Raw genomic sequence first — 12,869 nt, 5'->3', positions numbered from 1 at the left:
CCTCACCGACATCCCACCATTTGCCAAGAGTCAACATTTGGATAGAGGTGTGCTAAATGGTTTTGCCTTTCAGGCAGAGGCACTTTTTGTATTCCAAGTTAGGAGCAAAAGGTTTAATATTCTGCGTTGACCTCAGGAATTCAGTCTTTCCATTATTGGAAACTTGAAGGTTGTGTTAGGCTGCTGGCCCTGATCACCAACCCACAGAACTAGATGACTGAGGTCTTCGCCTATAGCAGCCGCCTTTCCCTTAGAGCTGGACGAGCTTACCGGTACTCGGATGCCCCCAGGTCTTATCTCCAAGTGTAGTGTGGGTTGGTAATACAGGACCACAGCGGCAGGCCAGGAGACTGGTAGAAAGCAGCGGGTAGTCCAAATGATAGACAAGGTCAAGGGTCACAGGCAAGCAGGGTAATCAATAAACACGCCAGAGGTCGGGGTCACAGGCACGGATGCAAGGTCCAAGGTACAGGCAAGAAAGGTCGGGGTCACTTTTAAAACAGGCATAGTCAAATAATCCAAGCAGGGTGGTCAGAAACAGGGAATCAAACAGAGTATCCACAGGACAGGGACTGGGAAGCAGGAGCAGGTCAGCAAGACTGGAACAGAGAAGCTATAACCAGCAGTGAGGCTGCAGACCTCACTGCCCTAAATGCAACAGTCAGCCAATCAGAGCCTAGCTTTGAAATTATACACAGACCGCCGCTAATTAATAAATTAAACCTAAATAGCTTTCAAGCTATTACATTAACTTTGCGTTCGCGCCCGGCTGTCCCTTGTTGCCGGAAGGCGGCGCTACAATGATAAGCTAGGGTGCTAGGCGGAAATGACGTCCCGGTCATCAAGATGACGGCCGGGACAGCAGGGGGCGCAGGAAGCGAGCTGCGGTGGCTGTGAGTACCGCCACGGCTCGTGACAGTACCCCCCCTTAAGGAGGGGTCAAGGAACACCAACAATCAGGTTTCTTAGGAAATTTTTTGAAGAACTCCTTTGAATGTCTTGTAGCATGAAGTTGTCTTCGCGAAACCCAGGAGCACTCTTCCAAACCGCGATTCCTCCACTGTACTATGCAGTGCACCTGACCCTGCACCTTCTTAGAATCGAGAATCTTCTGAATTATATATTTTTGAGGTTTGTTCTGATGCTGTACATGCGAACTTGGAAGCTGGGATTGATTTGGGTATAGCACAGGTTTAAGCAGGGAGCAATGGATTGTGTTGGGGATCCTTAACGAACCTGGAATTTTCAATCTAAAAGCTACGGAATTAATCTGTTTGACAATGAGGAAGGGACCGATGAATTTAGGCCTCAGTTTCCTGCAAGGCTGTCTGAGCTAATTTTGCGTGTATACAGCGACACTTCCGGCCCACTTTGAGAAAGCAGGTGGTACGGTGGCAGCCCGAAAATGTTTTTCCAAAAAATGAGGCTCGTCTCAGTGATGACTGCACTTTTTGCAGATGACCTTGAGATCCCTGGCTGTGAAACGAATCTCCGGAACACCAGCGGACTTGAGAGAATACAAGGAATTGGTTCTGGGATGAAAACCAAAATTGCAGTAGAATGGAGAGGTTTGAGTAGATGCATGACACATATTATTGTAGGCAAACTCTGCCCAGGGTAACAAGGAGGACCAGTTGTCGTGAAATTCTGAAGTGTAACAGCATAGGAACTGCTCTAAGGACTGGTTAACCCTTTCAGTTTGCCCATTAGACTGAGGGTGGTATGCCGATGAAAGACTAATCTTGATGCCAAGAAGGGTACAGAAGGATTTCCAGAATTGTGCTATGAATTGAGGACCACGATCAGAAACAATGTCAATAGGAAGTCCATGGAGACGGAATATATGCTGGATGAACAGGATAGCCAAATTTCGAGCACTAGGGAATCTGGTTAGTGGTATGAAGTGTGACATCTTGCTGAATCAGTCTACCACAACCCATATGGTGTTGTGTCCTGCAGAGAGTGGCAGATCGACTATAAAGTCCATGGACAAGTGAGTCCAGGGTTTTGCAGGAATAGGCAATGGAACCATCTGGCCTACTGGACGATTCCTGGGAACTTTATTCCTGGCACAACCCTCGCAAGAGAGAACATAACTCCTGACGTCAGTAGGTAACGATGGCCACCATACAGTACTGGAAAGAAATTCTGATGTTTTCTGAATTCCAGGATGTCCAGCAGTCTTACTATTATGTGCTTCTGCAAGAACCGCCTTCCTTAAATGAACCGGAACAAATAAACATCCCTCCGGGGTATTATCAGGAGGTAATCGTTGAAACCTTTGAAGTGTAATGCTCAGGTCTTGGGTCAGCCCAGCGTGGATTATTGAAGGAATGATAGGTTCTGGATTTGTAATTGGAACATGGTGTGCCAAGAAGCTTCTGGACAGAGCATCTGCTCGGACATTTTTAGAACCTGGTTGGTAGGTGATCACAAAATTGAATTGGGTGAAAAATAGCGACCAACGGGCCTGTCTGGGGTTCAGGCGTTTGGCTGACTCCTGCAACCCCTCCAACCAATGTCGCCATTCCTCAAAAGCCCGTTTAATTGCCAATAGTTCTTTATTACCAACATCGTTGTTGGCTTCTGCTGAAGAGAACTTACGGGAGAAGTAGGCACATGGGTGTAGGCGATGAGTATGAGGGTCCTTCTGCGATAAGATAGCGCCGGCACCAATGTTAGAGGCATCGACCTCCAGAACAAATGGTTTTTCAGGATCCGGGTGTCTAAGGACCTGAGCGGATACAAAGGCATTCTTCAAGCTCTCAAATGCGGTTACTGTTTGAGGCGACCAGTTAGTTGGATCCATTCCTTTGCAGGTCAGGGCGACAATAGGAGCCACAATGTCAGCAAAACCATAAATGAACCTTCTATAATAATTGGCAAAGCCCAGTAACCTCTGCACCGCCTTGAGATTATTTGGATGCACCCAATCCAGGATGGCTTGGACATTGGTTGGATCCATGGAGAATCCCTCAGAAGAGATTTTGTAACCCAGGAAGGATACCTTCTGCACATCAAACTCGCACTTTTCTAATTTGGTGTAAAGGTGGTGTTCTCGCAATTTCTGTAGAACCTGTTTGACGTGACCTTGATGTAAGGATAAGGATTTAGAATAAATGTAGATATCGTCTAAATAGACAACCACAAAATAGTCAAGGAAGTTCGAAGAACCTCATTAATAAGATCTTGGAACACTGCAGGTGCATTGCTAAAACCAAACGGCATGATCAGAAATTCATAGTGGCCAGAATGTGTATTGAACGCTGTCTTCCATTCATCTCCTTCTTTGATACGGATGAGGTTATATGCTCCACGAAGATCGATTTTAGTGAAGACTGTAGCACCTCTTAGCTGATCGAATAATACGGAGATTAGAGGAAGGGGATAGGTGTTCTTGACTGTAATGAGATTCAGTCCTCGATAGTCGATACAGGGTCTTAGTCCTCCATCTTTTTTGGATACGAAGAAGCATCCAGCTAATACTGGAGATTTAGATGGCCTGATGAAAACTTTCTCTAGGTTTTCATCAATAAACTCCTGCATGGATTTGGCCTCTGGAACAGAGAGAGAGAGTATAAACGTCCCTTGGGTAACTTGGAACCAGGAATAAGCTCGACAGCACAGTCAAAGTCACGGTGTGGTGGTAAAGTGTTAGCAACCTTTTTGGAGAACACATCTCAGAACTCATGATATTGTGAGGGAAGCTGCTCAGGAATTGACTGAATGATTTGCAGAGGCATAGCTAAGCAAGACTGTGTACAATAAGAGCTCCACTGGATAATTTACCCTTTCACCCAATCCACAACAGGGTTATGATGGGAAAGCCAAGGATGGCCCAGAATCAATGGAACTGACGGACAGTCGATAAGAAGGAAGGTCATGGACACTAAATGGAGAGCTTCTATGTTTAGTTGCTGTAGCGGGGTCTCCCAAGATAATCTTGCCACCAGGCAATGGACTCCTATCCAAGCCACAGACAGTAATAGCAGACTTGAGCGTCACAGTCGGAATTCCAGCAGAGCAGGCAAACACTAATTTCAAGTTACCCGCAGCTACACTATCAATGAAGGCCGACAGGGCCACAGAACTGGCACCGAGAGTGAGTTGTGCGGGAATCAGAACAGCATTATTTTGGGAAACAATTTGCAAACCTAAGTGAACCTTCTCCTTGTTCTCTAGGGATGCTCCCTTTACAGGTTTGTTAGGACAAGAGCGGGAGAAGTGGTCTTTATTATCACAGTAGAGACAAAGACCTTGTGATTGCCTTCTGTCTCTTTCCTCAGGAGAGAGGGGATATGCCTCTAACTGCATGGGTTCCTTATAATCCGTAGGAACAGGAATATATGCAGAAGAAAAGGAAGATGTCTCTTTCTCTATCTTCCTCTCCTTAATTCTCCTGTTAATTTTAATGGTGAGTTGCATAAGGGTCTCCAATGAGGTGGGGGAAGGATACTGCACCAGTGAATATTTGATATGCTCTGACAGTCCTAGGCGAAACTGGCTGCGTAACGCTGGATCATTCCATTCGCAGTCAAGCAACCATCTGCGGAACTCAGTGCAGTATTCCTCTGCAGAACGCCTCCCTTGCTTTAAGGCCCATAGATGAGCCTCAGCGGAGGCAACTCGATCTGGGTCATCATAGAGCAGGCCCAATGCATTGAAGAAGGTTTCCACAGACTGCATGGCAGGACTCGTCTGAGGCAGGGTGAAGGCCCAAGACTGGGGGTCACCCTGAAGGAGGGAGATGATAATCCCGACTCTCTGCTGTTCCGAACCGGAAGACCAAGGTCTCAGCCAAAAGTAGAGCTTGCAGCTCTCCTTAAAGTTCCGGAATAGGGCTTTAACTCCGGAGAACCGGTCTGGCAAATTTACCTTGGGTTCACCGGCGGGACCTGATGTAGCTTGTGTAACCTTGGAGGTCTCCTCTTGAGTGGGCAGACGCAGGGCCAATCCCTGGCCCACTTGATACAGGGTGTCAACATGACCAGCCAGAACTTGGGATGGAGACGATTTGGTTTCGCTTTCATCCATTCCAATTTTGTCTCCGGAAATTCTGTTTTTGGGCCGGTTATAATGTTAGGCTGCTGGCCCTGATCAACAACCCACAGAACTAGATGACAGAGATTTTCGCCTATAGCAGCCGGCTTTCCCTTAGAGCTGGACGCGCTTACCGGTACTCAGATGCCCCCAGGACTTAGCTCCAAGTGTAGTGTGGGTTGTTAATACAGGACCACAGCGGCGGGCCAGTAGACTGGTAGAAAGCAGCGGGTAGTCCAAACGATAGACAATGTCAAGGGTCACAGGCAAGCAGGGTAATCGATAAATACGCCAGAGGTCGGGGTCACAGGCACGGTTGCAAAGTCCAAGGTACAGGCAAGAAAGGTCGGGGTCATGAGCAAAACAGGCAGAGTCCAATAATCCAAGCAGGGGGGTCATACACAGGGAATCAAACAGAGTATCCACAGGACAGGGACTGGGAAGCAGGAGCAGGTCAGCAAGACTGGAACAGAGAAGCTATAACCGGCAGTGAGGCTGCAGACCTCACTGCCCTAAATGCAAAAGTCTGCCAATGAGAGCCTAGCGGCTGGGACTCCAGGGGGCGCAGGAACGAGCCGAGGCGGCTGTGAGTACCACCGCGGCTCGTGACAGGTTGAAGGGGGAAGTCCCAATGATATTTAATATTCTTAGCAATTAAGATGTCTGTCAGCGGCTTAAGCATACGGCGCATCTGCAGAGTAAGCCAGGAAAGTTCCTGGACGATCTGGAGTTTATTGCCATTATATTCTATAGAGTCTAATATTCTGGTCTATAAAAGAGTTGCCTCCTTCTACACGTAGTAATGTAAATAGCAAATCAAATCTCTTGGGTGGTCTGATGGTAAGTCTCAGGGCTTCAGTGCCCTATGAGCTCTATCGAATTGGACGGCTGTGGATGGCTCCTGCTCTAGGATTTAATTTAAATTTTTGGTGGAAAAGCGATCAGGTCTTGTGTGGGTATGTCTTTGGGGATCCCTTGGATTCGTAGGTTGTTTCTACGTCCCATGAGGTAAAGATCATCCACCCTGCCTGCTTTTTTAGCAAATGAAAATCCTGAGCTTGTCGATTAACATTGAGATGGTTATGGTGAGCCGTAGATTCTTCTTTGAAGTACTCGAAGGCTGACATGTTAGTTGGGTTAAGTCGGCCTGGAGGGTTGCGACTTCCTGCCTGACTGACTGAATACCTATCTTTAAGTCTACTCTCCAGCAGTTCAAAGTCTATTTTAGTGGGGAGTTCAGCTTTTGTTGATAAGGATTTAACCGGCTGTAAGATAGCCACAATGCCTTGATTCCCACTGATTGAGCATGGATAGGATGTAGTCTCAGCCAGAGGAGCCAACTCTGCGGCCCTCAAGACTTCTGGTGAGGAGTGTGGGCTTTTATCTTGTTCTGTATAGGTAGTAAATGATGTGAGATATTGCCGTAGATCTTGACGGTTAGATATATCTCCAGGTTTTCATGAATTCCGCTTGGACTGACCTCTCCTGTCTTTGCCCATTGACAGCACGGGATACAATAATTGAAAGAGAGAGACAGATGAAGGCTGTCAGATAAGTTGCTGCGTATAATTAGTCTGTTTTGTCACTTGTCACATCCCCCCATTGGATGAATTAGTCAGCCATCTAACTGACAACACATGGTTGTCACAAGTATTCAGAGCAATGTCTCCATGTGCATGTCTATGCCAGGTCTGATCAGGTTTATCCTGGTCATACTGGCCTCTTCGGAAGGGGATCTTGTTACTGCTGATTTGCGAGTAACCAGTTAGGCCCCTGGGGTTCCAGTCCTATTGCACTGCGGGTCGCGCCCCCAGTTGTCTCTCCGAGGGTCCTTCTAACCTGTCACTGCGTGAAGATACGTCTTCCCGGCAGTAGGACCATCTAAGTTGCGCTGGGCTACAAGATCAGCAAAGTGTTGCGTGGGTACTTGGACCCACCTCCACCGGAAGTCGACAGAAGTTACACGTTGGTGGCACAGTGGAAACTTTATCTCGAGGTTTCTCCACTGGTAGAAGGCCCTCCTATGTAGAAGTCAGGGCTGAGCACTCCGAGTGCAATCCAGTTGATAGCGGAGAGACTGCGAAGGGAGCGTGGTGGCCCACTCAATCTGCGACGCAGGCCTGAAGGTGGGTAGACCAGCTGGCGGGAATGTGTTGGAGCGTGCCTCAAGGGATGCGGGAGTTAGCGGTGATCTTGCGGGTAGGGCACTGCACTACTCTCACACCATCGGGTCCCCACGTCAGTCACAGAATCCAGAAATGTGGGGAGGGGAGTCCTCGGACGGCCAAGCGGGGTGAAGCCGCTATGCCATGCCCGAAAAGCAGAGTCTGATCGTTTTCAGGGCATTTGAGTTCAACAAGCCCCAGGGAGATCTTCCCACTCCCCTCACCCGAGTTCAGCCCCTCAGGGCAATCTCTACCAGTTCCAAACCGAACTCCGTGACTCTACCTAAACATTACCACTCCTTTTTGGATGTATTTGATAAAGTTCGTTCGGAGTATTTGCCTCCTCATCGCCCCTGGGACTGCCCTATTGAACTTCAGCCTGGGAAGATTCTTCCAAGGGGTTGGGTATACCATTTATCGTTACCCGAGACCAGGTCTATGTCCGCCGGTGCAAGTTTCTTCTTTGTAAGGAAAAAAGATGGGTCCTTGAGGCTGTGTATTGAATACAGGGGACTCAACGCCATAACTATCAAAAACCGCTACCCCAATCCACTCATCACTGAACATTTTGACCAGATTAAAGGAGCCTGGATCTTTCCTAGACTTATGACGAGCCTATAACATCATCAGAATCAAATCTGGAGATGAGTGGAAGACCGCTTTTAATACACGCGACGGTCATTACGAACACCTTATAATGCCATTTGATCTATACAATGCACCAGCTGTATTTCAAAGTTTTGTCAATGAAATATTCAGAAAACTCCTCTATGTTTGTGTGGTCGTATATCTAGACGATATTCTAATCTTTTCTCAAGACATCTCATCTCATCGTCTCCAAGTGGCTGAGGTCCTCTCCAGGTTACGCCGTAACCAACTGTTCTGTAAACTGGAGAAGTGCTCTTTCGAACTTCATCAAATACCCTTCTTTGGATACAACGTATTGGGATCTGGACTACAAATGGACCCAGATAAAGTCAAAGCAATCTTGGACTGGCCTCTTCCTATAGGTCTCAAGCCCATTCAGCGATTTCTTGGATTCCCCGATTATTATAGACGCTTCATCCGTGGTTAAACTTCCATTGTGGCTCCGATTCTGACTCACTCAGAAGGGCTCTAACCCCAAGTCTTGGCCCATAGCCGCCCTGGAGGCTTTTGAATTCCTTAAAAATGCCTTCACTTCTGCACCCACCCTCTGACAACCTGACACTTCCTCTCTGTTCTTTCTGGAGATCAATGCTTCCAACATAGGCGTAGGAGCCGTCCTCTCTCAGAGATCCCCTCGAGGTCAGTTTCATCCCTGTGCTTTCTACTCCAGGAAATTCCTCCCTGCAGAAGAGAATTATACTATTGGGGACAAGGAAGTGTTAGTTATCAAAGCATCTCTAACTGCATGGCGTTATCTCTTGGAAGGGGCACGACATCCAGTTACCATTTTTACCGACCATAAGAACCTTCTTTATCTCCAATCCGCGCAGTGCCTGAATCCCAGACAAGCACGTTGGTCCCTTTTCTTCTCCTGCTTTGATCTCTGCATAACGTTTAAACCTGGGAACCAAAATAAAAGAGTGGATGCTCTATCCCATGCATTTTCTTCACATATGCTTTCTGATTATTGTTCTTCTCGTCCTATCCTGGACCCCAATTTCCTCGTGTTCACCACAGGGCTCCGAGCTCCGGTTCCTCCACCTGGGAAGACCTTCGTTACCTCCGGTCTCCGCCGGAAGCCTCTAAAACATTTCAATTGTATCCTTTTCTTCGGTCACTCTGGGGTTCGCAAAACTACCGAAAAAATATCCAGAAATTATTGGTGGCCAAGCCAACATTCCGATGTCAGGTATTTTGTCTCCTCCTGTAACGTTTGCACGCAGAACAAGTCTGTGCACAAGCCTCCCGTGGGCCAACTGCTTCCATTATCCATTCCACAGGAACCTTGGACCCATATTAGTATGGACTTAATTTCTGACCTGCCATCTAGCAAGAACTGTACTGTCATATGGGTCATGGTGGACCGGTTTTCCAAGATTGTCCATTTCATTCCTTTGCCCGGCCTACCATCCTCTTCAGTGTTAGCATCCCACTTTGTCAAAGAGATACTCCGGTTGAATGGCTGTCCTGTCTAAATAGTCTATGACCGAGGCGTCCCATTTGTGTCTAAGTTCTGGAGATCTCTCTGCAAGTGGTTGGGAATCAAATTGAATTTTTCCTTCGCTTACCACCCTTAATCCAACGGGTAGATGGAACGGGTGAACCAGGACCTAGAGTCTTACCTCAGGATGTTCTCTTCCGCCAATCAGGGCAATTGGGTGGATCTTCTACCTTGGGCTGAATTCTCCCACAATAACACCTTCCATGAATCTACCTCAACTTCTCCCTTTTTGGTGGTCTATGGACATCATCCTCCTCTTTCCAAATTTACATCCCTCCCTCCCACCCAGGTTCCTGCTGCCGATGCCTTGCAACGCAATTTCCACTCCATCTGGACCCAAGTAAGAGCCTGCCTTAAGAAGTCCTCTTGTCGCTACAAATTAGCTTCAAATTAGTACTTCCTCCCTTCAAAGTCGAAAGGCAGAGTATGGCTCTCCAGCAAAAACATACATCTCAAGGTGCCTTGTATGAAACTGGCTCCGCGCTTTATTGGTCCATACAGTATTGCTCGAGTTAATAACCCGGTTTCTTTCAAGTTGCAGTTACCTTCTTTCCTCTGTATTTCTAATTCCTTTCACGCTTCCTTGTTGAAACCATTAAAGATCAATCGCTTCTCTTCAGCAGCATCCTCCACCGTTCCAAGAGTTCATCAGGAGGAGAAATTTGAAATCAAACAAATCCTGGATTCCAAGTACTATAATGGTGGTCTGAAATATTTAGTGGATTGGAAAGGCTACGGTACTGAAGAACAGTCATGGGTACGGTTCTCCAACATTCACGCACCACGGTTGTTGGAAAAGTTCCATAAAAAAATCCCTTTGAAGCCCTGTAATAGGTGTGCAGTGCCCACCTTTAACAGGATGGGTACTGTCACACGCCGGGCGTTCGGGCCATAAACCTGATCACCAGTGCTCTTACCTGCTCCTGCCATCCGCTCGCTCCGGGATGGGCGCCGCCATCTTTCCTCCGGGTCTGCGCATACGCAAACCCGTTCTGTCAATTCCCTCTGTTCTTCGTGTTGCTATTTTCACGCTGATGTGGCTCTCATACCTGTTTGTCTGCAGAGCTGACACTCTACTACAAGCGCTACTTCTCTTTTCTTGTGGAAGCTGTTGACTTCTGAACCAACATCTCCTAAGTGTTTCCTGCTGCCATGCCAGTGGTAACCTGTTTGTCTGCAGAGCTGACACTTTATTACAAGCGCTACTTCTCTGTTCCTGTGGAAGCTGCTGACTTCTGAAAAAACACCTCCTAAGTGTTTTCTGCCGCCATTCCATTGGTAACTATTTGTCTACTGAGCTGACATTTTATTATCCTTTGCCATCTCTGATTCTCCTAGCCTGTCTCTCTAAGAAGTATTCCTACTTAGGGCCGCGACCTGCGAGGAAGATGCAGCTAAGCAAAAAACCGCCTTGCAGCTGGTCCCTGGTGAATACCGTCTCCTTGTTACACTCCACGACTTACTAGGGTGTTTTATCTAGTTTCCGGCAGGATCCTGTCCATCATACCGTTTTGGCATTCAGGTGCATGACAAAGGATGTGGTTTTTTTTTGTGTTTATCTTGTGTTTTACGAGCATCATTGTTTAGTGAACAGGGCTCTTAAGGAACATCCACTAATTTGGGGGTCCATGTGTTGCCCTAACCTTTACGTATATATTAACTTTTTTATAGAAACCAACTTGTATTTTAGGTTTTATACTTTTATAAGGATGCAGGTAACCCTAACTATCCCCCACACAATTTGTAAAATCACATATTTTGTGCTACATAGCTGCTCAGACCTTCAGTTGCATAGACTGCATGTGTGTATTCCAGTGATCACACAAATCTGTGAATTAGCAGCTCCACCATTGTGTGTGTAACAGCAAATTCTCCATGATAATTCTGAATCTGCAGATAACCACAGGATGTGATGGCATACCATGTCTGTATTGTGCAAGGAACACGTCTATTAAGGTTTCTGTCTTAATCGTCATAATTTCATTGCTATTTGAAGGTTAAGTGGAAGAGTTTCAATAGTTATCTTATATTTTAGATGGTGTGTAAGCAAGTGTAAGGAACCTTAATAGGAAATGTTAAGCTGTAAAGTTGTTTGTTTATGGAATCTATATATACATATGTGTGTGTGTAAATGAAGAGTAACCTTGATGCTGTATGGTGTCTCTACAGGTATATTTCCAATGGTCGTCCTTACCCATAGGACACACTCAAATTTTGATGATGTGAGGAACAAGTTTGAGAACATGGGAGTGGAACGGATTATGCCTATTGAATGTTTCACCCCAGAAGATCACTTAAAGACAAGAGGAAAACATGAGAATATTCTGAAGATTTTCGTGGAAATGATTAAAGATATTACATTCCGACTAGAACATCCTATAGATCCAGAAGCGGAAAGAAAGCAACGGAAGACATTTGTTTTTAAATATATACCTGAGAATACATTGAAGAAGGAGAATGAGGCATTTAAAAGAAACTTAAAATCAATCCAGAATTGAGAAAGTGAAGATTAATCTTGTGTTTTACTGTAGATATCAGTTGTACCTTTGCTTTGCTTTCTTTTCAAGAAGGAAAAGTTGCTGTTTTTTCTCAGCAGAAGTCAATTAACCTATTTTATAAACATCATCATCATCATCATCACCATATATTTAGATGGCGCAACCAATTCCGCAGCGCTGTACAGAGAATTTTTGTCATTCATATTGTGAGATGGACAAGAAGACTTCCTATCAGTCCACGTCTGAAGTAAATAAAATACAGACAATAAGAGGATCATATGTGCTGGTAATTGAATTGCACATGTATGTCTATGCACAAGGGGCTGGTGCAGAGTTAGACTTTCTCTTTAAAAAGGGCATAGAAGCAAGCGTATTTCTGCCCATATGCAGGACTGTATGAATCTCAAAATGCGTCCGTTTCTGCATCAGTAGCATGCAAGTGGTTTACAATAATAGCTATATAGCAGGCGCAGAACTTATGCATCAGCCTGCACTTAAACGCCCTTGCCTCCCCTATCCCACCTCTCCAGGAGCAGAGTAGCGCTAAGTGCCAGAATCACACAGGTCTGCATAGGAGCAAATGCGTGCGCCCACATTCTGGGCCTGCACAGAGTAATTTAATGCAAGAAACGCTGCGCAAACAGAAGTATGATATTATGAACAGACAGATGATGACCCTCATCTATCAACCCACAATATTTATAATCCATTCCAGTCAGGATTCAGGAGACAACATAGTACTGAAACAGCCCTGGTATGTGGGCCTAATGATCTTCTGAGCCGATTGTTTTATCTTAATACTACCTGACCCCTCTGCAGCATTTGATATTGTGAACAATAGGATTCTAATAGAACGCCAGAAGAATTTCTGTGGCAAGTCACAGAGAGAGTTTTCAGGAGTAGACTCATCTCCAGCAGTGCCCCTGTAATGCACAGTTCCACAGGGCTCCCATGCTATTTGCAGTATAAATGCTATCTGATGGGAATTTACAGGAATACAAGATGGTGTTGTCGTAA

At 46.1% G+C, this 12,869-nt stretch overlaps 1 protein-coding gene across 1 annotated transcript in view; it reads left to right on the top strand.

Moving 5' to 3' along the window:
- Window positions 1–11,852, top strand: part of LOC142098421 (uncharacterized) — a 103,228-nt gene extending 91,376 nt beyond the window's left edge. Inside the window, exon 8 of the mRNA XM_075181268.1 lies at window positions 11,524–11,852. Coding sequence (XP_075037369.1) covers window positions 11,524–11,852 — 329 coding nt within the window. The remainder of the gene's footprint in view (window positions 1–11,523) is intronic.
- The last annotated feature ends 1,017 nt before the right edge of the window (window positions 11,853–12,869 follow it).

Source organism: Mixophyes fleayi, chromosome 7 (assembly GCF_038048845.1).
Source record: "Mixophyes fleayi isolate aMixFle1 chromosome 7, aMixFle1.hap1, whole genome shotgun sequence".
Classification (NCBI taxonomy): domain Eukaryota; kingdom Metazoa; phylum Chordata; class Amphibia; order Anura; family Limnodynastidae; genus Mixophyes; species Mixophyes fleayi.
The sequence above is the reverse complement of the archived record's forward strand: the minus strand, read 5'-3'. Positions and strand labels throughout refer to the sequence as shown.